General features: G+C 41.3%; 1 protein-coding gene across 1 annotated transcript in view; it reads left to right on the forward strand.

Annotated features, from left to right (window-relative positions):
• PIGL (phosphatidylinositol glycan anchor biosynthesis class L) overlaps positions 1–26301 on the forward strand; it is a 58333-nt gene that overhangs the window by 21057 nt on the left and 10975 nt on the right. The window contains exons 3-4 of the mRNA XM_062012516.1: positions 16725–16815; positions 22545–22612. Of these exons, the coding sequence (XP_061868500.1) occupies positions 16725–16815; positions 22545–22612 (159 nt within the window). The remainder of the gene's footprint in view (positions 1–16724; positions 16816–22544; positions 22613–26301) is intronic.

Genomic DNA, 26301 nt, shown 5'->3' on the forward strand with positions numbered 1-26301 from the left:
AGCACTAGGCTTTTTAAAAATGAACAACTCTGTTTTAGTTGTTCTGTCTTACCTACTTCAGAAAGTAAGTAATTCAGAGTTGAGAAGCTCATTCAAAATTGAAGGAGGAAGGCTTTTTTCATCTTGTGGTCTATGAATAAATAAATAGATGTGAAAGTCTGTTTTACTAATTTTTTTTAGATGCCTGAGGAGCATGTGTGATCTGGAAAGCAACTGCTTGATCTCCTTAACTACACTTAATATGGTCTTTGTTTACTGAGTCTATTAGTTTTTGGTACTGTGTTTTGGTAAACTTTTTCCTATATTTCTAGGAATTCTAATATCATTTACCTAGTTGTTGGAAAATTATTCTAAAACACTGTTCTAAGGATTTTGAGCTCCAGCTTCCATCTCAACACTGCAGAAAATATGAATAAAAATTGATTGGTAGGAAAAATTTATAACTCCATGCTTGTTAATACAATAAACTGTACAAGTTAAAATCTATGCTTAGCTATAGAGTTGGTTTAAAAATAACTAAATCACTTATTTAAAATGGGTGAGTTAAAATCAACCTGTCCTGCACTGCAGGCAGAGGTAGGAAGGAATTTTGCTGGTCATGTGCTGCTGCAGCGATCCCAGCATTTGTGAATTTCCTTGTAAATGAAATGTGGCACATCCTCACCTGGATAGTTGCTGCCTTAGGTCCTTACCACGGCCTTCTTGGAATTTGCCTCTAAGGCACACACTCACTGGCCATTTGAGTAACCTGAGAGACACAGGAAGGGAAAAGCTCTCCAACAGTACTTTTAAAGATCCTGATTTATGCGGCTGGTTTTCTTTCTCTTATTTTATTTTCTCCTCCTCTCTTCAAATGCTCCATGAAGTAAATTTTCTATCAGTGACTCACAGTAAAAGAAATGTCAGATTTTTGTGATAAGGTATTAGATGTCTAGGCAACCTTTCAACTTCAAGTATTTCTTTTGGCTTATCCAGTGTACTGTACATGCTGAGATGTGAGTATATGAGCCTCTAGTTATGATTAAAACACCAAAAGCATGGACATAGGAAGCAATAAAGTATTGTATAGGAGAAGATTCATCATTTTTGTGAGTTTTTTAAAGAGATCCCAGCAGTTGGAGTAGATACCTACTCAATCATTTTCTAAGCCACAAATGACCCGAAAATTAATGAAAAGTTTAAAAAGTGATCAGAGAAAGGAACCTGCAGAACCTAAAGTTTAAACAATGTCATCCATACTAGTTTGGCCTTAAAGTGATCTGTATTAACAGTAATTTGTTTGGGAATGTTTAACCCTCAGTGTTTAATTTCAGGAGATGATCTTGTTCAGGGGTTACAAAAACTGGGAGACAGGATTGCTGTGGAGGGGTACTGCCCTGCAGGGATGACTCATGAGGGTCCCAGAACTGTGTGGTCTTGTGTGTCTAAAGCAAAACAGGTTCATAAGTTGTTAATTTTGATACACTTCTGCTAGCAGGAGGTGACAAGAGAAATAAAATACATAAGAATACTTAGACTTGCAAAACAGAGCCAGGGTCAAGGTACTTTCTAACAACTCAATAAAAACTCCTTTAATAATACCTTACAAACTTTCCTGGCTTCCTGCCCTCTTTGCACCTTGTCCTTACCCCTATCCATTTCACAAGATGTGTTTCCATTTTGATTCAGGGATTGCCCACTAGGACATTTGTTTTAGCACACAGGGACAGCTGTGTTGACAGTCTCTGCTGCCTCAGGGCGTTACAGGCTCCCTGTAATCAAATGAGACCTGTAGATGCTTCAGTTCCTTTAGCAGTGAACTGAAGCAACCTTTGGCTGTTTGGGATGATAAAGGAAGTGACCATGTTTAGAAGTTTGGCAGTCATTTTGTGAGCAACTCAAAAGGATATATGAACTGCAAAACCAAGTGGAGGTCCAGGAGTCTGTTTTACTGTAGCAGTTCATCAGGCTGCCATAAAAAAAAAGGATGGTCTAGTGCTAGAGAAATACATACAAGAAATGCAGGTGATCAGAAGTTAACTTGTAAATATATGCTGTGTAATTTTTATATCATATCTATCCCCATGATCCCTATCCAGTGTTACAGTTTTACAGTTGTAAATACCTATTTTCTGAACAGTTTCCTTTTTTTCCATTTGTGCTGTGTGACAGAGGTAAGTATGCAGCTCTTTCTATTTGAGGAATCCTAGGAGTTACTGGTAATAATGGTAGATAAAAGTTAGACAGAAAAGAGATTTTTAAACTGCTAGCACACCATTTAAAATGCAGTCTGCATAGCAATAGCAATGACCAAATCCCTGTTGAATACCAGCCAAGAGTATCCATCAGTGTGTTTTATTCATGCAGTGTGACAGTGCAGTTAACTCTAGTCTGTGTTTATTCTATTTATTTCAATTTAGGAAACATCTCCACTGAGATTCCCTGTAATTATTATAAGGTCAAAGAGGAACCTTTAGAACTGACAGCTGTGCATATGAATGCAAATCTTTTGCAAAACATTGTCATACTGCTTCTCCTAGGAGAACAAGTCAGACTTAAACAGAAGCAGATTTTGCTGTCAGGGTTCTTGCTGCAAATGCCCTTCCTGCAGCTCTCATGTGATTGCACAGGGGACTATTTGTTTTAGTGTTTCAGATGATCTCCAGAGCTGCAGTATTGTACAGAGAGAGAGAAACAGGCTTAGGTAAATGAGTTTAAAGACAATAAGTAAAACATGGACTTTACATTGTACCTTGTAACAAACAGACGATCAGTAGACATCCTAGAGTATTGGCCGTGTAAATAGGTGTTTATAACCTGACTGCTTCTTGTGAATTATAGAGAGTGAGCAGGTAATCAACATGTACATATCTATGGTACATAGTGCACAGTGAATGGCTCTAGGTTGTTTGGTTGTCACAGGTATCTATCTACACTGAGAGTTGTTTGAATGCTAGGGCAGGCCAAAGGTTGGGAACGTGAGACACACAAGTTTGAGAAGGTCCATTTAGTGAAGGAACCTACATTAATTAGTTCTGCCACTTGTTGCTGCTGTTTCCTCCTTCTTACAATGATTAAGTCACACCAATCTGGTCAACCTAGGTCAACCACAATGTTACCAAGACAACTAAGTAAACTAGTAACCGCCCTTCAGTATTACCTGCCACAACCCAGAGTGTTGGCAGCATTTGAATATAGCAGCATGAATTGGCTCACATTTTCCCACTCCAGTTTTGTCTAGGTGTTGAAAAGATGATATGATGGAACAGAACCTCAGTTCCGGGTACCAACTAGCTCTTGATATAGCTGAAAGTCTCCTCAGCAGCAACAACCAAAATGGATGACACACTCAAAACTAGACTGGATGGAACCACACAAAGATTCCAAACAGCAGAGTATGTACTTGGCCATAATCTCTTTAACATGCCAGAAAAACAAAGCACTAGAAAGAGGATACGGGCACTACTTATTTCTTTAGTCAGTTTTGTGAAGATGTTAGGGCTGCAGGTAGGTAAAAGAAGGATGGTGAGCCTCATGAAAAAATCATTGACATATTCCACCCCATAACAATGTCCCATTGAAACATCTCTCTGTAACAGTCCCAGTTCCTGCCTGCTAAGAATGTCCTTATTATATGCTGTTACACTGGAAGGAGTGAAAGAGAGCCCTAGCTATCATTAAAAAGGAAAGGGAAAAAGTGTCTAATCATATAAATCCCTGTAGTTCATTTCCTCTTAGCAGATCTGTGCTCTGTAATTATGTTGCCTAATAAGTCTTTCTTCTTTTGAGTTCACATGAACGTTAAATGGTTTTATTCCCTGTGGCCTTAGTTCAGTCAGTGTACATGAAATTACAAAGTTTTTCAGTTCTATTGTAAGCTTGACTTAGAAGTTGCTGGTTGTATTAATTCAGATTAGAGCAAACTGCTAAAAAAGGATAAATTCCTTAAAGGAGGGACAGTTGCTAGTTTGGGAGTGTGTTTAATGTAACCCCCACACCTAACAGGAACTCTGTTTAAGAAAACTCAACCCACCAAAAAAGAATGTCAGCAATGCAGAATTCCCAACATACAACAGCTATGAATAGAACAACATACTCTATTAGGAGGTAAGTAATGCTGACAAATTGTTAAAAACAATATATAGGTATTTTTATGGTAATGAGTAAAACAGTGTAAAAGATACTCAAGATACCATGTCAAAGTAGTTGGATGGGATTTACTAGTTTGCTTATGAAGTTTTACTATTACTCTTGATGAAGATTGGAGCCAATTTTGAGCACTTCAGATAATTTATTCTGTAAGAACCTTAGCTATTTTGATCATGCAACACCAACTTTTTAAAAAGGACAAGACAGAACTTGATGAAGCTAATAGGAAATGTATGTTTTCATTGGTCATGTATTCACCTTTTCTCTTAATGTACACTGGATTTTGTAAATATGGGTTGTGTTTTATGACCCATTATGTGATTTTTATTGCATGAGATCAGGGACAATGAAATGAATGCTTTGCTGGACATTACTGAGCATCTTTTGCCTCCTGTGTACCTTCTTCAATCAGTTTTGGTTAAAAAGAAAAGATATTTTACTGCAGTGCAGGAAGCTGAAATATTTTTTTAGAAACTGAAATGGGATTTGGAATGAATATTTTGTTGTCTGATCAACTTCTGTACCAACTGAAGCGTTAAATGAAAAGTTTGATTATGGTTCTATGGCAAGGCATGCCCTCTTGTAAAAGTCATGTAGTAACTATGCTCTTGTACCCTTGTTACAGTGCTTTCAATACTTAGTTGATTTCTCTACAATTACTATTTGCATTGAAATAATTCATTTTATAGCCTTCCCTCCATGCACATACATTCTACATGCTTTGTAGTTTTTGTGACTAACAAACTTATCTGAGCTATGTGCCATTTTCTCTTCTTTAATAGTTCATATTTAGCTGAATTTCATTGTGTGTAAGCATTCAGTCTGTTTTCAGATGAAGGATGAATGTTTTAATGCAAATCAGTTTTTAAAACTTCTGAACACTGAAGAGTCTGGCAAACTTAGCTTGAAAGAAGCATAATTTATGCTTACTTTGGGGCACAAAATAGCAGGGCAATTCACAATTTAAGTTGGATGTATTCTTCATTAAGTTCGTTCTACTAAATGTCATTATATAACATCAGCAAGATTTAAACTCATCATTTTGGAAGGAAAGGTCACATCTGTAATGAGTTATGGTCTTTCTTATTTAAACAGTAGCATTGTTATAAATATTTTCTTCCTGTATTTCTGTTTCATAAGCCAAATAATCAGCATTTCTTATTCTCATAAGTAGCCACATGATGGGTTGCCAAGGCTGGTTTATCATTTCCCTTGGAAAAGACATTGTATAATATTGCAAGATAAAACATTGGCAGACAGAGGTTTGATCTGTGGTGAAGAGAGGTAAGGGATTTGCAGAGTTTGTGCTCATAGATTGAAGCATGAGTAGGAGTCCTACACAGAGAGCTCACGCAAATATCAGAGAATTCAGCTGGTCTTACCAGTAAGGGGCAGAGAAGAGTTTATTGCAATGTTCCCGATTTTGCAAAAATGAAGCTGAGTTACTGATTTCATTTGAACTTTTTCAGTGCTTAGATTTTTCGACAGACCAAATTTCCTTTCCATGTATCTTTATGAGGTATTTATATTTGCATCTATGTGTAATTGTGGATGAAGCTGTCAAAGGGAGTTCTGATACCAAGGCATACCAACTTTTCAGTGCTGTGTCTGCAGGGTCCGTTCTTGTTACAGCGCAGTTGCTATTGTAACAAAGACAAGAAACCCACCCAACTTCATCCTTCAAATAACAAGGTTTTACTAGAGAATGCAAGTTTATATAGACTACTCCTAAGTAACACAAAAGTAAAAGCAGCCAAGAATGTTGATAGAAAGAGTCATACAGGGTTGTGTCATACCAGTGCAGTCCAGAGCACAATTAGGTGATGCAGAGGTCAATACTTTGGCTATCCATACATTTTGAGGTGCTACTTTTAAGCAGCTACTGTGATGTTGGTGTAATGGTGGATAATTTGCAACTGTTAATGTGTTTTCTGCTCAGCCCAAGTACCCAGAAATATATGAGGCTCTGCAGACAACCTATAAGAGGCCTGTTCAAAAATGGATTGTTATTTGCCCCAGGCAATAAAACATATTCCTGGAGTGAGTGTGGGTGATACAGCTCTGGGCTGTGGCTGTACTATGAGCTGGGAGCAACTATGCTTAATTCCAGGCTCTGCCCCTGACTCAGCTCTCTTGCCTCAGGCCCTCAAGGGAGACTTACCTGAGCTCTTAAATCTCTCATTATAAAATGTGGCAGTTATTACTTGGTTACTTCCCCATACCAACCTCACAGGGGGGTTAGTTAATGAACGTCTGTTAATGTGTGGAAATTAATGCTGTAGAAGTAGTAGCAGTCTTGCTCAAGCAGTGATGGCACAGCTGCACATTGGGAAACTGCAACATTTTCTTACAGGATTGTGCTGTAACATTAAATAACCATTTTAGCAAGGTAGTTGTAGAGCACAGTTTCCCTGTCTCCAAGGTGCTCCAGAGCCCAGGACTGGGATGCTATACCAGCACAGTTCTGTGCTGCTGGAGGAGTTTCATGCACTGCCATGTAACCTAGGTACACGCGATTCACAGCACATGGCTTTTGATGAGGGTATTATGTTCCCAGCTCCAGTTCATTATCCTGATACTGTTCCCTTCTTTGAAGCTTATTGATTTCCTTATCTCTCTCTTGCTGAATGCCTCCCATTTGGTTTCCTGCAGTGGTATTGGGAGAGTGAAGCCCCCCTCACACTGTACTGAGCAGCCTTTCTCCTGAGCCATTGCAGGTGACTGCTGGAGTGTGAAGCCCCTGCTTGCAAGAGTTAAATCCTTCCCAGCCTTTGTCAGCCTTGGCCTGGTCCTAGAAATGGATGCTGTCTGCTGCCAGAGCCTCTCTTTCACCAGTCATGTGAGCAGTGTAAACGGGTTGGCAGCTGCGGGCGAGTGGGAGGCTGACTAGTGGGCCAAAGTTCAGCGGCTGCATCATGGCCCCGCAGCAGCGCCGGCTGAGCAGGCAGCGCCAGGGTTACTGCCGATCACCCCCGCTGTTGCTATAGCAAACCCGTTGCATAACTCGCATTAAAGCAGAGGGGGAGGAGAGGAAGGCTAAACAATAAAGGTCGTTGCGTTTATACTGCTTTGATTCATTGTTGCCGAGTCCCGCTTAGCTGTTGCAAATTGAGTTCCAAGCATGGGTCTCTTCTGGGCTGCTGTGGAAGCTGGTGCGGGCTTTCACGGGCTGCAGAGAGAGCGAGCGGGGCCTGGCTCAAAGCTTGCTCATGTAATCATGTAATTGGGGCATTCACATGAATGGGGCTGGCAAGACAGTGCCTGCCAGAGTATTGTTTGCACGAGTAGAAACTTTGCATGTCAGTGAGATTCGTGGGATCAATCTCACAGTTAAGATAACAAGCTGTGTTACAAAAGGAAGTGATTTGATGGTAGTAATAAAACTTGCACCCAGATAGAGAGCTCAGGGCATCAGAACCCTTAGTGTTATAAATGGTGGGTTTACTGTGACTTCAAGAAGTAATGCTCCCATATCATTGCATAGATCAAATGGACTGCAGGAGGTGATTGTGAGAGGCTGAGTTGTCAGGAAACCTCTTTTTGGATGGAATTGGTAAAGGCAAGCTGGAATGTTGTGACATGGAAAGCTACATTTGGAATCAGGCCATCATTCTCTTGAGATCTCTGCTGAAGTGGATCTGTATCTACATAAGTTTTGGCATGAGAAATAGATGTACATGAAGTTACTATTACGTGCCTTCTTCTCTTAGATGATTAATTAAAATGGCTGAGGGAGTGATTTGGCTACAAACTTTCTCCTGAGGTTTCTGACCACAGCCTATTTTTTATGTGGAATAAACCAAGATCTATCTCTTTGGTAGGAGCAATTATGCTTTTGGCTCTTTCTCTTTGAGGATCTGGCTCATACCATTAAGTCAGTGGCAAAGTTCTGTCTGACTTACCCACGCCAGAATCAGAACTGCTGTTTTTGCCTCTACATTATGATGTATTTATCATTCCAAGAGGAAACAGATTTAATATTAAGGTTGTGATGAAGTAGCACTAGGTTTATTTGGCATGTACAGGTTGAGATATCTCAGTTGTTTGCCTCTAGGATTTTTCTGGATGCTGTGAAAGACCTTCTGTTCCATCCTCTTGGGTTTGTGCCCTTCCTTGCCCAGCAGTTTGAAACTGGAAGGCTATCCTTCTTGAACTGGTGGTGCCAGGACTTACATTACTTGGACATGGCTTCTTGCTGCATGGGTTAATGTACTCTGTCCCAAGCTGTGTCCTTCTTTGATGTCCTTTTTTTATCAAAGCATTTTACAGAACAAAAGAAATGAATAAATGAGTGAAGTCCTGTGGTTTGCTTCTCAGCATCCTGGTTTTGCTGGTGATTTGTATTTCGGTTTTGGAACATACATTTTTACTGTGGGATTGATGAGTTTTTTGTTCTCACTCAGAACAACTGAGACTGTCTGGCCTCAGAGGGATTCCTAGGCACTATGGCAAAGCCAATAATATTAACGAGGAAATGAGTGCTGCTAGGAGATGTTCTGGGAACTGCCCAATCATTTCATAAAGGCCTAATGATGCTCATTCCCTGTAGCACAGGTGGTACTTTTGGAAAAATGTGTTCTGTATTCTTTCCCTGTTATTGTCAGAAATATCAGAGCGGCCAGACTCATCCCATAGCGGTAAGTAATTTAAATCAAGGAACTAGATGTAGTAGAGGCTAGTCCACCTTTTTTGGTTTCAAGTCAGTTTCTCCCTCCTCTGGGAGGTGACACAGACAAGAGCATATTGTTCCAAAATTCCCAAAGGCCACCAACTGCTATAAAGTCCATGTGTGTTGTTCAGGCTTTCCGCTGACAGTTTCCATCAGACATCTTCTTGGCCTTAGGAACGTGTTGAAGTGCTGCTACATACATACTTTTGCCCAGCTATTGCTTTAAGATTGCAGACAGTTACATGTTTGAAGATGTTTCTGTTATTAGAGGTCTACAGAAGAGATTGCCAGATGTTGCTAATAGATCTGTTCTTTGTCAGTCATTTGAGACAAATACCAGAAATGCACTTTGCCAACAGATACTCAGAAAAAGGTTGGTGAATTCATGTTTTCCTGAACCAGGTAGGGACTTATAATGGTCTACTTTCCTTCATACCTCTTCAAGATGTGAAAGGAATTTACTTCATTTCACACTGCACTATTGTCTGTTGCCCAAACCACATTTCACACTGCACTATTGTCTGTTGCCCAAACCACATTTCGGTGGGCCAGAGACAGAACTACCGACTCATAATTCAGCATGGCAGCCCCAAATGTCATGAGACTACTAGTCTGGCCTCTGACGGATGTTTTTGGTGAACTCTGTTAATGGCCTCCAACAGATGTCACAGAAGTCCAGCTTCTATAAAATGAAAGGGAGGCTTCTTGCCCAATACTTGGCAAGTCACTGCTGGCAGTCTGTAGTGCTGAGAACTGCTGGTTGTGCTAGACTAAAAAGTGACTGGCTGAAAATGTGTCACTGATGTGGGATCTGTGGGTCCCACTCAGGTGACAGGCACATAGTGTACTCTGGTCACATAATGGCTGTCAGGGACAGTTAATGGAATAAACAGGGACGTGTAAATGACATGACATAGATGATCATGTTCCTTAGCTGCAGTATTGCATGGGGCCACCTTGCCACTACGTGACCAGAGCAAGGTGCCCAGTAGATGACACACACCCAAACCCCTGTCATGTGGTTTGGCAAGCAGGGTCTCCATTGTTAGGATAACATTTGGCCTAGACATCTCAGCTTTCTTATGTGCTCTGGAGAGTCTGGGGAGTTTTAAACTTTAAATATTACCGTTTCTGCTAAAAAAGATATGTTCCAAGGAGTATTCCTGGTATTTGCAGCTGAAAGCAAAGTGTTTTCTGATGACACTTGATTTGGCAGTCTGGTCACTGCTTGGCGCTGCCTCCAAAGGAAGTCCTAACTGCTTGAGAAGACATTATCAGACATTATCCTTGTTGCAGAGCTCCTCTGCACCGTATGGACAAAACTGTTCACTGTATTCATCATTTTGGAGCTTTATGCAGTCTTCAAGACAGGACTAAGATGTTGAACTTGATTTAATACTCCGTAGGAAGAAAATGCAGAGTAAAGGACAGGTTTGTGGGGTTCCCAGTACCCAGGATTGACGAGACGTGTTTTAGATTTCAATCTAGAAATCAGAGAACAGACGTAGCATTTTCCTTAAAAGTGTCTCAAACTTTTGTACATGGGTGTGAAGATGTAATTATTTCCATTTTACAGGCCTGAAGAGTAGAAGATAAAAAAGTTGTGACTAAATCAGTGATGAACTCAGAATTAGTTGAGCTGAATTTTATTCCTGTCTACACAACAGGGCCTGATGCCCTCTCCAAACTAGTTTGTAAAAGTTACTTTTTAAAACTAGAATTCTCCTCTGTAGTTTCTGTGCATTTCTGTTCTTGAAAGGTACCATCAATTGTTTTTGTTTAAAGACATTGAATATGAACTTGTTCCTACAGAGCTTTGTGCTGTAATTTATCAACAAGGCACCGAAGCACAGACGTCAAATGAATACCAGATTTCAAATTATGATAAGCAATTGTGTCATCTCTTTGAATAGACATCAGTCTCTGCTGAGAAATCATCAATAATTCATGAAAAAAAAAAGAGTCCAGGGACATTTGGATAGGTCTTTGCAAACAACCAGTCTTGTGTTCCTGTAATAATTCCTTTGAATTTAAGCCCAAATGATGCTTATTTTTAAATCAGAAACCCATGATCATGCCCAAGTCAAAAAGTTTGTTCACTAGAGATATAATTACTATTTACCTTTTTGGAGTTATGGAGGTACTTGGAATATTGTCTATCAGAGGTGCACTGTGCTCACACAGCTCAGTGGAGAGGCGTACACAGCTTGCCTGGACTTTTGAGCAAGCTAAACAGTGTGCTGTCTGTCTTTGTGTTCTTTCCCTTTACACACAATTTCTGCCTGGTATGGCCACATTAATGATGTCAGCACTTACCTGGCATCTACATTTATTTACCTTTGAAATTTGTATAAAGTAGGTCTAAATTTATCCATTACAAAAGTTAGGGATGGGAGAAAAGGATTATATTTATTCTGCTTTTTTTCTTTTGTGATATATTTGAGGTGTTGACATTTTCACCATTTATTTTACCCTCTACCTACACCAAAACCTAAGATTCATAGTTCCAATCCTAAAATACACATCTTAGAATATTTTAAGGGTTTCTTTACTATGAGGAGAAGGAGGAAGCTGCTGGTGTAAAAACTGCAGCTTGAGCTTCTCTATCGTAGGTGGCTTTTCATTTGACAGTTAGCATCCTGGATTAGTCCATTTATCTTCTTAATTGTAGATTGTTATGTTCCAGTAAGCACACATTATCTGTTCTCTGTATAACATGATGTTGCAAGGTGCTGATCATTTGTCTAAGTGGGCTTTTTTCAGTTGAATCAGAGGTGTATACGAAGTCTAATTAGCAGCAATATTTCCCTCCTTTCTGTAATTGGCCATTATAGGAAGAGCAATTTATAAATAGTTACTATGGTAAGGATTTAGAGGATCTGATTCAAGTTCTAGGGCTACCCTGTCTTAACTTATCTTTGTATAATCTCAGAAATAAAAATTCTTTGCTCAACTTCAGAGAGCATGAAATAATTTGTTTACCTAGTTTTTTCAATTACTCTGATATGATGATATAAAGGTCACTGATTGCCTCTAGTCATCTCATGGCTTTTTCACTAATTGTGCACTCATGTTGTTTTATTCTATAGAATCTTTTGCTTTTTGGTCCAGTCTCAATTGCACAGATGTTCATTTCATACAGTTAACTTCATACAAAGGGTATCCTTTATTCCAACAAACACATTGTGGTCATTGTGCTCAGCTGGGAACCTAGTGTGCAGCAGTTCACCTGTTTCCTGTGTAATCCACCATCAATCTACTGACCTTTGTCCTGATTTAATGTAAAATCATTCACTGGAGAGTGGAGGGATAAGGGGGAGAAATTATGCAAAAAAATGTTTCCTGGTCCCTAGCCTTGGCTTGATTAAGGTCATGCTGCAGGATAAAAAGGTAATAAGAAATGGGAAAGCTCTTTGATCTTGACCCTTTTGGTGTGTAGAGGAATGGAAAATCACATTAGTACCTTGAAAGATTTTCCCTGCTGTCTCATAATGTATTAACAGAAACCTGAATGTCTTCTAGAAGGAACTCCATTACCACTCCACTCTCTTCCTTATTGCCACCTCTGAAGGCTTGATGTCAAGGCATAGAGGGTGCGTGCCATTCCCCATCAGAGTAACTGTCGCTTAATGAGAGACACTGCTTCATAATGCACTCAGGGACCTGGGGATTGTCCCATTCAACAATTTCAGGAGGGACAGATCTCAAGGTTATTCAAATTGCAAGTGTCCCATATAGGACAGCCCATTTGCTGTTTGTTAAGCCACGTGGACATCACATGGACTAACTGTTTGGTTTAACTTAACCTTTAGAGCAGTCATGAGAGCTTAGTTCATGAGCAGAATAAATTCCTCGGAAGGCTTTGAAAGAAGATTGTGCTTATAAATGCACTGGCTGTTGCTGAAAGATCTGTGGAAGATGAGCAGTGGAAAATTGCACAGGGATTGAGCAGTGTATCATGTAAGAGGGGTGTAACTTGGCAGTATATCTCTGTGAAAGTTTTGAAATCTCTATGGCCAAAAGAGACCTTCCAAATGACAGGAACCTAGCTATTGAGCTCAAACGTTCCTAGAAAGACAACCCAGTCCAGGCTACTGGCAGGGATAACATTACTGGCAACTGGCACAGTATTTTAGTGGCCGGGGCTGAGGCATAAGAAGATCTATGCTCCACAGCCCACAATGTGCAAGATGAGGAGGCCTAGAGAGGAGCTGTCATCAGGCAGTGATTTAAACATTTCTTTCATTCAGACAGCTGTAAGGCTGCTGGGCAAGATTTGCACAAGGTTGGATTTTGGTTTAACCTGCTGGTGTGGTTTGCTGTGGACCCCTTGTAGCTCTCTGGTGCCTGGGCTGGGCATCCAGGACATGTACCATGTTCTTCCTGTGCAAACCTTAGGAAGAAGAACTGCAAATGCCAGTGTCCGGCCTGTCTGCTCAGCTTAGCAAGGAGGAAACCAAGGAGATGAGGAGAAAATCAGACGTCCTTCCTACTTCTCACTACCAACAGTGGATGGATAAATAGAAAGGTGCAGGTTTTTGTTTCCAAAACACAATTTTTCCCATGACTGGTTCTGCTGAAATCAGTGAGCTCCTTCTCTGTCACTACTCCATACTGCAGCAGCTGCAGCACCGTAATTCTCCATTTCTCTCGCTCTTCAGTCCACAGATCCCTTGTCACAGCTGTAAATTCTCTGTACAGTGCACAGCATGTCTTTCACTGAAAGTAGCTTGGAAAACAATATTTCTGGAGCTTTATTCCATTATGTTTTCTTCTGTGCATCTCCCTACTTTTCCCTGGTCAACAAGGGATGCATACAAGCAGCCACCTGCATTATCACTCCCTTGGAATGCCTGTAAACATCGCTTCCAGATCATAATAGTTTGGTCAAAATGAGGCCAAGTGACCAAACTCCTTTACCCTTCCCACCAGCACCTTCCAGCAGTATGACCTGAGAGACTTCCAGTGCAGGATTTATACCTCAAGCTGTCACAGTGACTGACAACAGCAACAAGTAGCTCTCTGGGGCTAAGGACAGGGAGGATGGGCGAGGGACCATATCTCCTGGGAAGAGCTCCAGTCTGCTCCAGGGAATGTGCTAATTTTCACTCCTTTATAGTCCTTTATCTCAACCCTTTTGACCTTGAGCTCAGGCTTATCAGGCAGTGTGGAGTTAACCATTTAAATGCTGAATGTTTCGGATACTAAGTTCTGAGGGTAAAAAACCAGTGACTGCAACTTGTTTTAATAGGGCAGCAAGTCGGTGACCTTTCTAGGTTTAGTAAGGACTGATTTAGGATATCAGAAAAATATTCTGTACTGAGTAGGTGATTTTGTGAACTGTAGCAGTTGTCAAAGTTTGTGTGCCTCTAGAAAGTTCCTAGGGCACCTAGATCTCCTATAAGAATGTATCTTGTGTGCATTGCTATATAGTGTATATGAACTTGTTTTTCTTAGTCACCTTTTCTTCCTTACCTGGACCCAACTGTTGATACTCAGAGCAGAGGCAGAAAGGTATTGTGCTCATGCATTCTGTGGGGCCCCTACTGTCATTGGAACACATTTTTGACTGTGCAAAATAGTCTACAAAATCTTACCAAAAACAAAAAGAAGTAATTTCCTGGAGCAATGTAGATTTGTGTATTGCCAGTTCTGCTTATGACTGAGCATGTCATTAACCTGTGTGTCACTTTTCGTGTTTGCAGAATGAGCTCAGAATACTTCAGTGAGCCATCATGACTATTAGTGAGTTATGAATGTGCTTATGTACGTGTGTGTCTTGTTTGGCAAGATGAGCTTCTCTGTCTTTGGTGCCTGACAAATATTATGCAAGAAAAATAATTCCTTTTCCTTACTGGGAGTGAGTGGTCTCTCCATGATCAGTAAGTGGGTAAAAGCAGATTTTTTTTCAGAATATTCCTGCCTAATCAGTTCAGTGTTCATGGAGTTAATTTGCTCATGCCTTCAGATTGTTTTGTTTCCAGGGATTCTAAACCGTTGCCTCCAGCTGTTCATTTCCATTGAAAGAGGGTGATCCTTATCTGTCTAAACTAGTTAAAACCTGCTCCACTACCCAGCAGCCTTTTTGGAGACAGCCCAATAAAGCTGAGTGCAGTGACTATGACACCAAAGCCTCCTGGACATCATAAATTCCAAGCCCTACTTTTTTCCTGACCTCTCACTGTTGCAGCACTCCTCCTGTTGTAATGAGACTCTTCACTTCCTCCACAGCTCCATTTAACCCCTGTCCAAAAAGGGAAATGATATTTGCATTCTAAGTGGCCAGTGAAGAGTCCCTTTTAGCACAATTTACTATTTTCTTGTTATCAGATTAAGACTAAACATAACCTCAAAAGTACCATTCAAACAGCTGAGACACTTTGGCTTTGCTCAGAGTGCCTGTTGCTTGGGGTCTTTTGATTGAAGCGTAGTTTTAAAATGTGCTCGATTTAAAGCTTGCTTGAGTCAGTGAGACTTGTGATACCTTTGAGGTCACCAGGGACACTTCCTCTTCAAACATGAGATGTGGAAGCTTTTGTCTTGAGCAGATGAGATGCAGATTTCTTAAGCTGAAGATACAGTCACCAGATGAACCAAAGAATCTCTCCTATGATGAAATTCAGCTACCTCAAATGCAGCAGGCAAAGATGCTATGTATACAAGAGATAATTGCAAAGAACAACAACAATTTTTGTTGTGCTGCAATGTGTACACTGATGTAGAATTCCCTGTTGCTGAGGGTTCTAATAGCACATCATTTTGGCCTGTGCTGAAGGGGAGTATGTAATGCAATGGGTAAAATGCTGATGGTCAGTTTCTACTTTAGACTCTTCTACTACAACTACTGTTAACAGCAGTGGGAAAATTGGTGGCCAGAAGACCTCTCATGGGAACCCAGGCTGAGCTTTACTTTGGAATGTGCCAAGGAGACATTTTCCTGTTGATTTTTGCAGATTTATTGTCCTTGCTATCTGGGGAGTCAGCAAGACCTGAAGAGTGTTGGGAGGAAGCTCCACTGCTCTCTGCATCGAACAGCTGGATCAGTTCAGATCCAAATCCGTGTGTCTATGTCAGAAGGCTGTGTAAACCACCTCACAGCAATTATGAGACTATCAGAGGGGAAAAAGTCCTGAGAAAAAGACGTGTCATTACTAGTCTTTAGCAGCTGTGTGTTATCGTATTGTTACCAATAACCTTGTGAACTTTGCAAGCAATGTTTTCTTGGCATCATTCATACATGGGGGGGATGGTGCAAATTCAACTCTCAGTTGTGTAAATATGGAATCATTCTCTTGGCTCTCTGGTGTTATTTTGCATTTGGCTCATGGTCCCTGCCCCTAGAAGCCTGCAATCTAAAATACCCAGGCAGAGTATTCAGTCACAGTGTGCTTTGCATACCCAGTTGGTGTGCAAAGCATAAAATAAACAGATGAAGAACTACTGTCAAATCCATACAATATAATTACAGCTCCATTGTCCTCTGGTTGAGGTTAATGGAAGCAGGATTTGCTTGTTACTTCTTGTATATAATTCACGGGTAGATAATGATTGAAAAGTCTTCCAGGAAACTGTTTTAAAAAGGGTTTTGAATAAAGAGAGAAAGAAATTGGATTGAAATGAATAGAAAACAAAAATTGTTGAACAAAGTAGATGTTGCTTAAAGTAAAGCAATCAGAAAGTCTAACTTTAATGGCAAGAAGAAAGGGACACCTTGGCAAATCTCTGAAGAGGATGTCGGAACTTCTGCTTCCCTTTCTACCCTCCAATATACAAGCTTCTATGAGTCTTACAAGTACAGTTCAGTGGTTTTATATGGTAAATAAATGTATCTTGATTTCACTCTCTGATAAGAGGATCTCTTTTTTTCTAGCATGGTCTTTCCAAAGTTCTCAGCAGTGAAATGACTAATTGCATTTCTCATTTTCAGGGACCTTCCAGATAATCCTGCTGTTGAATGGGACACACACCTCCTTGCCACCTTGGTGCTGAAGCATATAGAAACCAACAACATCAACCTGGTAATGTGAAACTTTCTACAGCATAGGGAATTTCTACATTACTTTCTAGATAGTGTTCTAGGCTTTTTCTTTCCCTCTGAAAGCTTTCTTCAAAGTCTTCAAAGTTAGGATTTTGCTTCTGGAGTCTCTGTGAAATTGATGAAGAGGGCCCATCTGGGATTTAGACTTACATTTGGGCTTAGATTTGAAGTACATTGGCAGACCTGTGTTAGAGAGTTAGATTAGCAGGGTTATAGGTTGGCAATGAAGAATATTTAACAGAGGAGTTTTCCTACCACTGTTACAGTTTGGACTTTTTCCCACAGAACTGGAATAAGGGCCTAAGCATGGAAAAGGTTATGTTCTTTTCTTTCAAACCCTGCTGTGATCAGGCATGTCACTGTCACACACTGCTTAGTAGCAAAATCACAAAACTCTTAAAGCTTTTCAGCAATTCACAAAACAAGAAACCACATCTCCTGTAGCATGAAAGCCCCAGAAGCACAAAAACCCAGCATCGTGCATCCAACTTTGTATTGATTCTGAGGCTAATTTTCCATGAAATTTGTTGCTGTGCAGAGATAAATGCAGTTTTCCCTGAGTCCTTTTGTGTCTTTTGTCCCCATGAATAGATAGCTTTTTATCTAATCTGAAAGCTCCTAGCACAAGAGGATTTGTATTGCGTGTTTGTGACTCTCACAGGCACTAGGTCAAGCATACCAGAACGCTGGTAGCAATGATGAAAACACAGAACTCCTGTAGATGGTTAGAAAGGGTTAGATCTTTGCCTAAGAGAAAATGAAACTCAAGCTGTTTGTGCTGGGGGAAGCAGGAGTCTACCACTAACATAGCAGGAGCTGAAAAATAAAGTGTGGGGTTGTCAAAGGAAGAACCATGCACCATCAGGAGCAGTGTCCCTGCTGTGCTGCAGCTGTCAGGTGGAGCTGTGCTAAGGAACACTGCAGCAGGGCCCACTGTATTCCCCTCAGCACTTCCCTGAGCAGCAGCGAGGACGAATTACTGTATCAGAACACACCAGCAGTACCAAAGGCAACTGAAGCAGCTTGTTGGGGATAGTGGTAATGACTACTCTGTAAACTTAGGTTATTTTAAGTGTCCCAGGGTCTCCGATGTTTGCTGTAATGCTATTCATTATGGTATGTTCTAGACAGAGGCCCAGAAAGGTAAACTGAGTCTATTGTTGAATAATGTTGAAATTGATAAAATTGATTTGAAGTGTTAAAAGAGCCTTATCAAAACATAAGCTAACAGGGTTTCAAACACAAGCTAACTCAGTGGAGTTAACACAATTGCATAGTTTTGTTCCATTGCATGGTTACTAATTTCCTCAATTTCCCTGTAAGTCTTTGAGTAACTCAATCTCTTTTGAGAGCTACGGGGACATTTTTCATCCAAGCTCTACATTATATAGTGCAGACACAGAAATTAACAGTTGGTGTACTCAAAGCCAAAACTAATTTATAGTCTTTGGAAATAATTTCCTGCCTGATGGATTTATAAGCAAAAGCCACTGTTGCTGGGAGAGGCAGCCAAGGATAGTCTGTCTCAATCCAGATTAGAAAGTATTTGGTGTGTAAAAAAAGAAACTACATAGTATTATGTGAGCCTCAGGCACACTCTAGATTATGAAATCCTACTCTTCAAGGTCTCTAGTGTGACTATAGCAGAGCTTGGATTAGGAGGTGATATTCAGACTGTGTTTGGGGCAGATGGAGTGCCAAGATCAGAATTCAGCAATGCTACATTCTTAGAAACTTCTCAGAGGAAGACCTTTAGAAATGGAGTTGCTTGCTATGGTATTTTATGGGATGGCCCTTCTTGAAAAGGGAAGAGCCATTTCTATCCCCACCAGTCTTGAGCAGATGTGTGCTCTGAAGCACTGGGATGATGCCAGAAAGACTAAGGGAGACCCACACCTTTGAGTGCATTTTCCTCCAATGCACATGGTGTGTAGAGGGAGTGTGGACTCCAGACCTCTCAGGACTTTTCTTTTCTGCTAGTAATTGAGTAATTTCCTCTGTGCTCTCTCCCCTCCGGAAGGGATTTCTGGACCTGTTTGTCTTGGCTGTTGCTTTGGCTTCCACTAGTGAAAGCTCCATTTCCTGAATACCAAGGTCACCCAGAAGAAAACCAAGCAACACCAACAGCAACAGCTCCCATTTCAGAACAGGTGTGGGGAGGGAACTCTCTCTTGCCCTAAAGATTTCCCTGAGCAATAATTTCCACATCAAGTATATTTCCTATCCCAGCCTTTTGCTCCCAGAACTGGCTACGCCTGTTTTTAACCCAGACAGTTTCAAGATGTTCAGGTTTTCTCATCCTGCCCTGACTGTTTGCTTGATTTCGTCATCAACCTCATTCAGGTTATGTGTAAAAGCAAGCACACCAGCTAGCTGCACCATGTGGAAGAAGCAATTACTCCCATGTGAAAATATCTCCAGCATGTGAGAAAGAAACTCAGATTTGTTAGCAATGAAATGAATCCCTGAAGCCAGAGGAATAGATTTACATACAAATGCCTGCTCTAAGTCACGAGCTGGGTGCTTGTGAATTGTTGTAGAATTGTTACTGAAATCTGTAACAGAAAAGCACTCTCCAAAACAGGTTTTGTAGTTTAGAAAGCTGACATTAGTTTATTGTAGCACTGGGTACCTGGGGGAATCTCTCCTCCTGATGCATGCACCCCGAAAAATGAAAGAACAGTCCTTATATACTTTACAGCAAAATGAACCCCCCTGTCCCTGGAGTGCTGCAATGCAAGGGCACGTTTCACAGGATTTGGGTGGAGAGTTGAGGAACATGGTCACGTATGTTCACCATGTACCCCTTTTAGCTCATTAACAGGTGTTAACTGTAATATTCCTTTCACAGTTAATGGAGCAATGATCTCACTTGAGGCACTGTGGCCTTGCTGAAACTGTTTGGAAGTTGTTTAGCTGCACAGTCTCAGGATTTATAATCAAAACACAACTGTCTTGCCACTTGAAGGCTCCCTTAAGGCTCCCTGCCTCAGCCACTTCTCAGGCTGATCTCAAAGGCCTCCTGCTCACAAGTGTCTGCACAACAGATAAGGGAGTAGTGGCACTTTTACTTTTAACCATTTGCTTGTAATTCTCTCATCACTCAACTCAAAGTCCAAATTATGCTTGTATGAAATAGTACCTGGGGATAGAGATTTGAGGTCTATAAATGAGAAATCTCATTTATCATATCTCAGTAGGTGAGGCATCACTATTGTATCAGAGCCAGCCTGTGTGCTGGGAGGGATCTCTAAAAGTCAAGAGCTGATATTTCAAAGCTGGTGTCTTTGGAAATAAAAGTGAATGCCACCATGGCCAGGTCCTGTGTGCAGATACTTTGGAAATTGTACTTCAGGTTTGTGTATTTGAAGAGAAGGGCAGTTCAGCTGCAAATGTCCTAACAGTAAGTTAGACAACATCAATTGAAAATTAACTCCATGCAGTCTCTTCAGCTAGTTCAGATGTTACATAAGCCTAGCAGCACTAAAAACAGCAGCTCCTATTTCAAAACAGATGAGGAGAAGAAAAACCTCCAAAGGTGTTTCTGAACAGATCATTTCCATGTCAAGAATATTTCCTAATCTAGATTTGTGTTCCCACAGTTGGCCTGAGCCAGTTTTGTCAAAACAATGATTAATTTATTTAGTCTGTTCACCACAGTCTCTTTATCTTGGTCTTCTAGTTTGTTCTCTAGTACCCTCCATAGAAGGCAGAATGTGTGTTTTGGCTTGCCTGGAGTTTTTAGCTTAGATTCCTAAGAAAACAAGAGTAGTGTTATTGTATTTATATGTGTGGGCATATTTGTGTTTCAAAAGACTTTAGAGCCCACTGGCTGATTTCAACCACATTTGAAAGCAGAGTAGTAATCTTAAAAATGTTGTTTGTACAGGTTACATGAAAATAAATGACCAGGCAGAAGAGACAACCCCCCTCTCTGCCCCTGTTTAATAAAAGGTTCAAGTCTAGTCCTTAGTAGATTCCCCCTGTTACTGACCTACATAGGAATTTATTCAGCCTGAAGTGCATGGGATACATTGTCATCTTAGGAAAGTGCCACTCTAGGTAGAAGTGACTTCAGAGCATGTTATTCCTTATCTGTAAAATGCAGGGTGCTATGCTCATTCCCTGAGTGGTACAGAATTTAATAATGTCTTTCCCAGATGAGTTACTCAAAAGCTGATATCCCTGAAGAGAGCTTAGCACCAAGTCAGAGCCACACAGTCCCTGCAGAGAGCCTCTCAGCTAATGCTGATGTACAGCAAAAGCAGCTAAAGCTGAAGACATTTTTTTTCTCCTTATAAAACAGGGGTTGACTAGAAAATACTTGTTTGTACCTGAACAAAGCCAAATTGGGTCCCACCACTTCCTGCCAGCAATAAATAACCCCACTGCTTGGTGGCAGCGGTATTACAGACTAGGCAAAGTGGAAAGTCTAACTATGGACTTGTACTAGGTAGATGGGTTTATAAGCAGGCTTGTCTGGAGTTTGTGGGTTTTGAAGTATTTCTTATCACTGTATTTGCATTTCCTCTCCCTCTTTACACAATATCCCCTGCGTTTGAAAGGGCCTCTCCTGTGGGAGGGTGGAGCTGCAAGTTGCAGGACAGGCAGGGCAGCTTTTGATCTTCCCTTGATCTTTAACCCAGTACTTCAGGCCCTGCATATAAAATAGGTTTTCAGAAGAGAGCTGTGGTGAGTAAGCACAGCAGTAGCATTTCCTTCCCTGAAGACAGAGCAAGCTGGCAAGGAAGCAGACATTGATTGAAATATGGGGAGGTTATGATTTCTTCCTAGTGATAGAGAATGGAGCTGTGGAGAGCTCTGCTCCCATCCGCTCCCAGAGCAGAAGCCTAACTTTAGACTGTCCAAGGACTGTCACACCATCTGGAAAGCCTACCAGCCTACCACTTTGCACTGCCAGTTTGTTTGCTGGGTTGGCAGGGGGAGCCTTTAAGTAGCCACTTCACAGGGCAGGGACCCAAGGGCATTCTGTGCTTTGGACAGGGACTGGTTAGTGCTGTGTTCATGCATTACTTCTGCATTATGAAGTTCCCATTTTTCCCTGCAGGGAAGCAATAAACAATATTATCTTCTCATTCAGCATAAAGTGTGACCTGATTGTACAAAAGGTGGAGTCATCTGATTCTTTAAAAAGGCTCATTCTCATATCAGATTATTTTTTTACTGTGGTGAAGCCTCATTGCAGCCAGGACAATAATACATGATTGTGTTGCTGTTGTTAAAGCAGTATGTCTTGATTTACAAAAGCAGTAGGTCATGATTCACACTGCAGCAAACTATAGTTTCACCCTGTAATCCACAAGCATTCTAGTATCTCCTGAGATCCCAGCGAGAGTGATTCACAGAGCTGGACCTCTTGGGTCAGGAACAAGTTTGCAACAGATCACTGTGAAAGTAACCTTTTGGCCTGGTAATAAGTAACAAGTGCATCCTGCCAGTGGGAACATGATAGTTGTCATCTTTCTGTTGTTCAAGCCTTTAGACTGTTTAGTCATTTAGTTCCAGAGTGTTTTGTTTGTTTAGTCGTATTTCTGTAGCATGAGTTTACACAAGAGGCCTCATTGTGCAACACAAAAACAACTCTAGATAGGATGGGTTGAGACAGTGCTGTGTTAGGTGTCAAAGCTGGTAACTTCTTGTTATAACAGTCTCCTTCTTCTAAGTGGTTATCCTGTGTTTTTATTGCAGGTGGTAACCTTTGATGCTGGAGGAGTGAGTGGCCATGCTAACCACATTTCTCTTTACACTGCTTTAAGGTACAGTGTTCTGCACACTTCACTGAATGTCTCACTGTTGTGTTACACAGTGTATGTGGTGTTTGTTTGTAAGCAGAAAACTAATAACTAAAGCCCAAAGCAGTATTAACTTCACTGATACAACTAAGTGCCAGACTGTGGAATGTGATACTGTTTGGAGAAACTCTTACAGCTCTGTAAGTGACCTACAGCATCCTTTATTATTCCATATGCTGCTTTGCCAGTCTCCCTCTCACTGAGCTTTCTTTGCTCTCCCTGTCCTTGTTTGCACGAAAATATGCCACAGGTCACTTTAGTCTTCTGTTTTGAGGGCTGTGTATGAGTAGCTGATGCTGAGCTGGTAGTTGGATTTTGGAAAGTTCTGCACTGTTGTTCCAGAGGATCTTGCCATCTTGTCCTGCTGCCTGAATTTACCTCTCTGACCCAAGGACATTGCTTTTTCACTGGACCTGTCCCTATTCTTGCTAAGCAAATTCATTTGTTTACCACTTTATTCTTTACATACTGAGAACCTCTCTCTCTCTGTGTTGTGATGTTGGAAAGTTACTAGACAAAAATCCTTTGTATTAAAATCACACAGATTTTGTTGGCAAGGCAGCTACTGTATTTTTTTTAACCCTCTGCACATTCAGCCCTCCTTGTGTCCTAGAGATCTTCTCCAGAGTTGTCCCTGCCTTTCTGAGGCATGAGAAGAACTCTTTGCTAGTATATCTTGTATTTTTAGCACCCATTTGTTTTCTGAATCATCTGTGCAATGCAATAACTCTCTGTCTCTCCTTGCTAACAACATTACAGTGCTTTGCCTTTCTCACTTGCCTAGAGAAAGCTGCAGTGCTGCAGAACCCGCAGTGTGACCTACTGAGCTCCTCTGGGAAGATGCTGAAAGCTTTTGATGCTATCTGATGGCTGGAATTCAATGTTAGAGAGGATCATGGCTTTTCCCAGCAACTTCTGAAATAGCCCAACAGAGAAGGAAGAAGGGGGGGAGTTAAAGCAAACAGTGTATTTGTTTGGGCTAAGCAGGGAATGCTTTCCGGCACAGTGTTATTTGAGGAGGGAGTGGGGAACAGAGGTTGATGACCGACGCTCTCACATCATTGACACAGAGAGTCTAGAGAGGTTCCAGCTGCCTGCACCTCTGTTTGCCCAGTCAGTGCTGTACAGCTTGCAAATACAAATGGAGGGCAGATTGTTAGGTGTCCTCCTACATCCTGCAGGGATACAGGGAAAACAAGGTGGCAGCTGAATTATATATGAGAAAGTTAAGTAAAACTCTTGATTTAGTTCCCAGCTCTACTGTTGTCTCGTTTTGTGGTTGTGCAGAAATCACTTTCCCACCTTTGTGCTTTAGATTTCCTGTGTGTGCAGTGGGGGTGTTAACCCTCTTCTTGTCTCACAGTATGTTACTAGAAAGTATTCATTATCTGCAAGCCCCTTGAACTCAGACCTTTGCATTAGTTCTTAGCCTACAGCAAAACATTGTCCTGGAGTGATGAGATACATGCTGACAGGGACACCAGAGTATAAGCAACTTTCATTAACTAAGAGCTGGTTTGTATCTTGTCTCTCTTCCAGTCCTGAATCAGCAGAAATAAGCATGGTGGCCCAGTCACCTGCACGTGGTAGGAGTGACACTGTGGCCACTGAAAGGTTAATTTTATTTTTAGTGGCTTGCTTGCCCTCATTATTTTTCAGTTTGTGTCACGGAGGAAGTAGAGCGTGACTGTATCACTCCTGATTTTCAATGCCCTGATGAGTTCTCACATATTGGCTGGTACAGGCAGTGCTGGGAGCATACACTGAGGCTTCTGACGGCCCTGCTGCCAGGAGGGCTTTGCAAAGCAGCCGTTGCTGCCCCTGGGGCCACAGTGCTACATGGCAAGAAAAAGGCAAATGAACTCTTCCCTCCAGGTATCATGTGTAATGTATTTATTAACCACCTTTAAACAAGGTCTGCAGGTTTCTGCCTCCACAGTGGCTCTAAGTGGAAAGGATGAAGCAGACGACTGGTGCAGCTCTTTGGCATGCTCCTAGTCTGTGGGAGATAGACTTGTGTCCACTGGCACACAGAGACTAGAGAGGAAACACTTTCTGCAAGAGCAGGGGTAGAATAAGCTGTGGGACCCATCCCCCAACTCCTCCCTTCAGGAGGTGCAAATTATTGAACAGCTTCAAGGAACAAAACAGTTCAGGAAATGGTCATAACTGAGCAGATGCTCAGTATTATCTTCTAGGGGCATAAATATTCCTCCTAGAGTCTGGAATAGAGGTTATATTCAAAGGAGCAGGAACTGTTCAGAAGAAATGTGCCTTTACCCTTGCAGCAAACCTTCCTCCTGACAGCTTGCAGGGAGTCCAGCTGCTGCTATGTGTCTAGACTTCAGATCTGGGAGGAGCTGTGAAATGCCAAGGTTTGAGGGTGGGTTTATTCTTCTACAAGGCAAAAATGAGAAAAAACAGGATGAGAGAGAAACACAAATGGCTATTTGATTTCAGTCTCCTCTGGAAGTATTTAAATTCTGGCTTCCAGACGGAAAAAAAACCCACCCAACCCAAACCCAAGAATATCCCACTGTAGCAAAGAAGGGAGGATTAGAAGCAATCCTCTGTAGCTCTGCATCTTTCCCTGTCACCTTGTTTTGACAACATCATTCTCTGTTATCCTCAGAACAGGAGTTTTCTCTGTGGCCAAGAGAGGCTGGATCCTTTCCACACATCCACAAGGAAGAGCAGGTCTTGTGTGATGTCAAGGTCACTTTATGCCCCTCCCAGCATTTGGCCAGTCCCCAGGCACTCTGGCAATAGGCATGGTAAATACTACGTGACAGGAATATTTGAGAACCTCTCTTCTCTGCACTTTGAAATTACAGTGTTTGCACTGAGGTCACATGTAATATTGAGGTGGTTTAGCCTTGCATGAGTCATTGTACATTTTGATTTTAAACAAGACCTCTTGCCCAGTAGCCCAGCAAATGGGGGGCTTGGTTTTGTTGTTTGCTTGCTTGCTTAGGGTGGAGAGGAATGGTCTTTGTGAGGGGGGAGGGACAACTGTACCATTTCTTTTCTTCAGTGAGCTATCAAATCCATTTCATCCCAGCTAGAACTGAAAAGAATAGTCCTTGTCTGCTTAGGGCAGAGCAAACTGAGTGGAAAATAGGAGCTGCTATATTTAACTGCTCTGCATTATGTTGTTATAGCAACCACATCCATAAACCTTATATCAATGATGCCATATAAAAAGCTACATCAAGGAATCATTAGTTGAGCCTATTCTCATCAATTCCAATTGGAAAAACACCTCTCAGTCCTGCAGGTTGTTTCTCAACATTTGCCAACTCAGTGGTAGGTTGTAAATGAAGCTGTGCAGAGGTAATATTTAGGAGCTTAATGCTTTATGGCCCTTGAGTTGATTATGATGCAGACTGAGTGCCACTGATACCTTGTTGCACTTCCATATCACAGCCTGACTACTGAATGCCCCATTTATGAATGCCATAGGATGTAGCATTGTGCAGAAGAGTTGCACTGAGGCTCCTTGGAAGACTGGGATTGATTAAATGCCAGTTTCAAATAAGTATATTGGAACAATGAACAGTGCATTGTCCAGCCATGTCCCACAGACTCAGTGGGTACTCAAAAGCCATCAACTGCATTACATCCCAACAAAGCACAGTTCTGCCTGTATTGAA

Source organism: Colius striatus, chromosome 20 (genome assembly GCF_028858725.1).
Source record: "Colius striatus isolate bColStr4 chromosome 20, bColStr4.1.hap1, whole genome shotgun sequence".
In the NCBI taxonomy this organism is placed as follows: domain Eukaryota; kingdom Metazoa; phylum Chordata; class Aves; order Coliiformes; family Coliidae; genus Colius; species Colius striatus.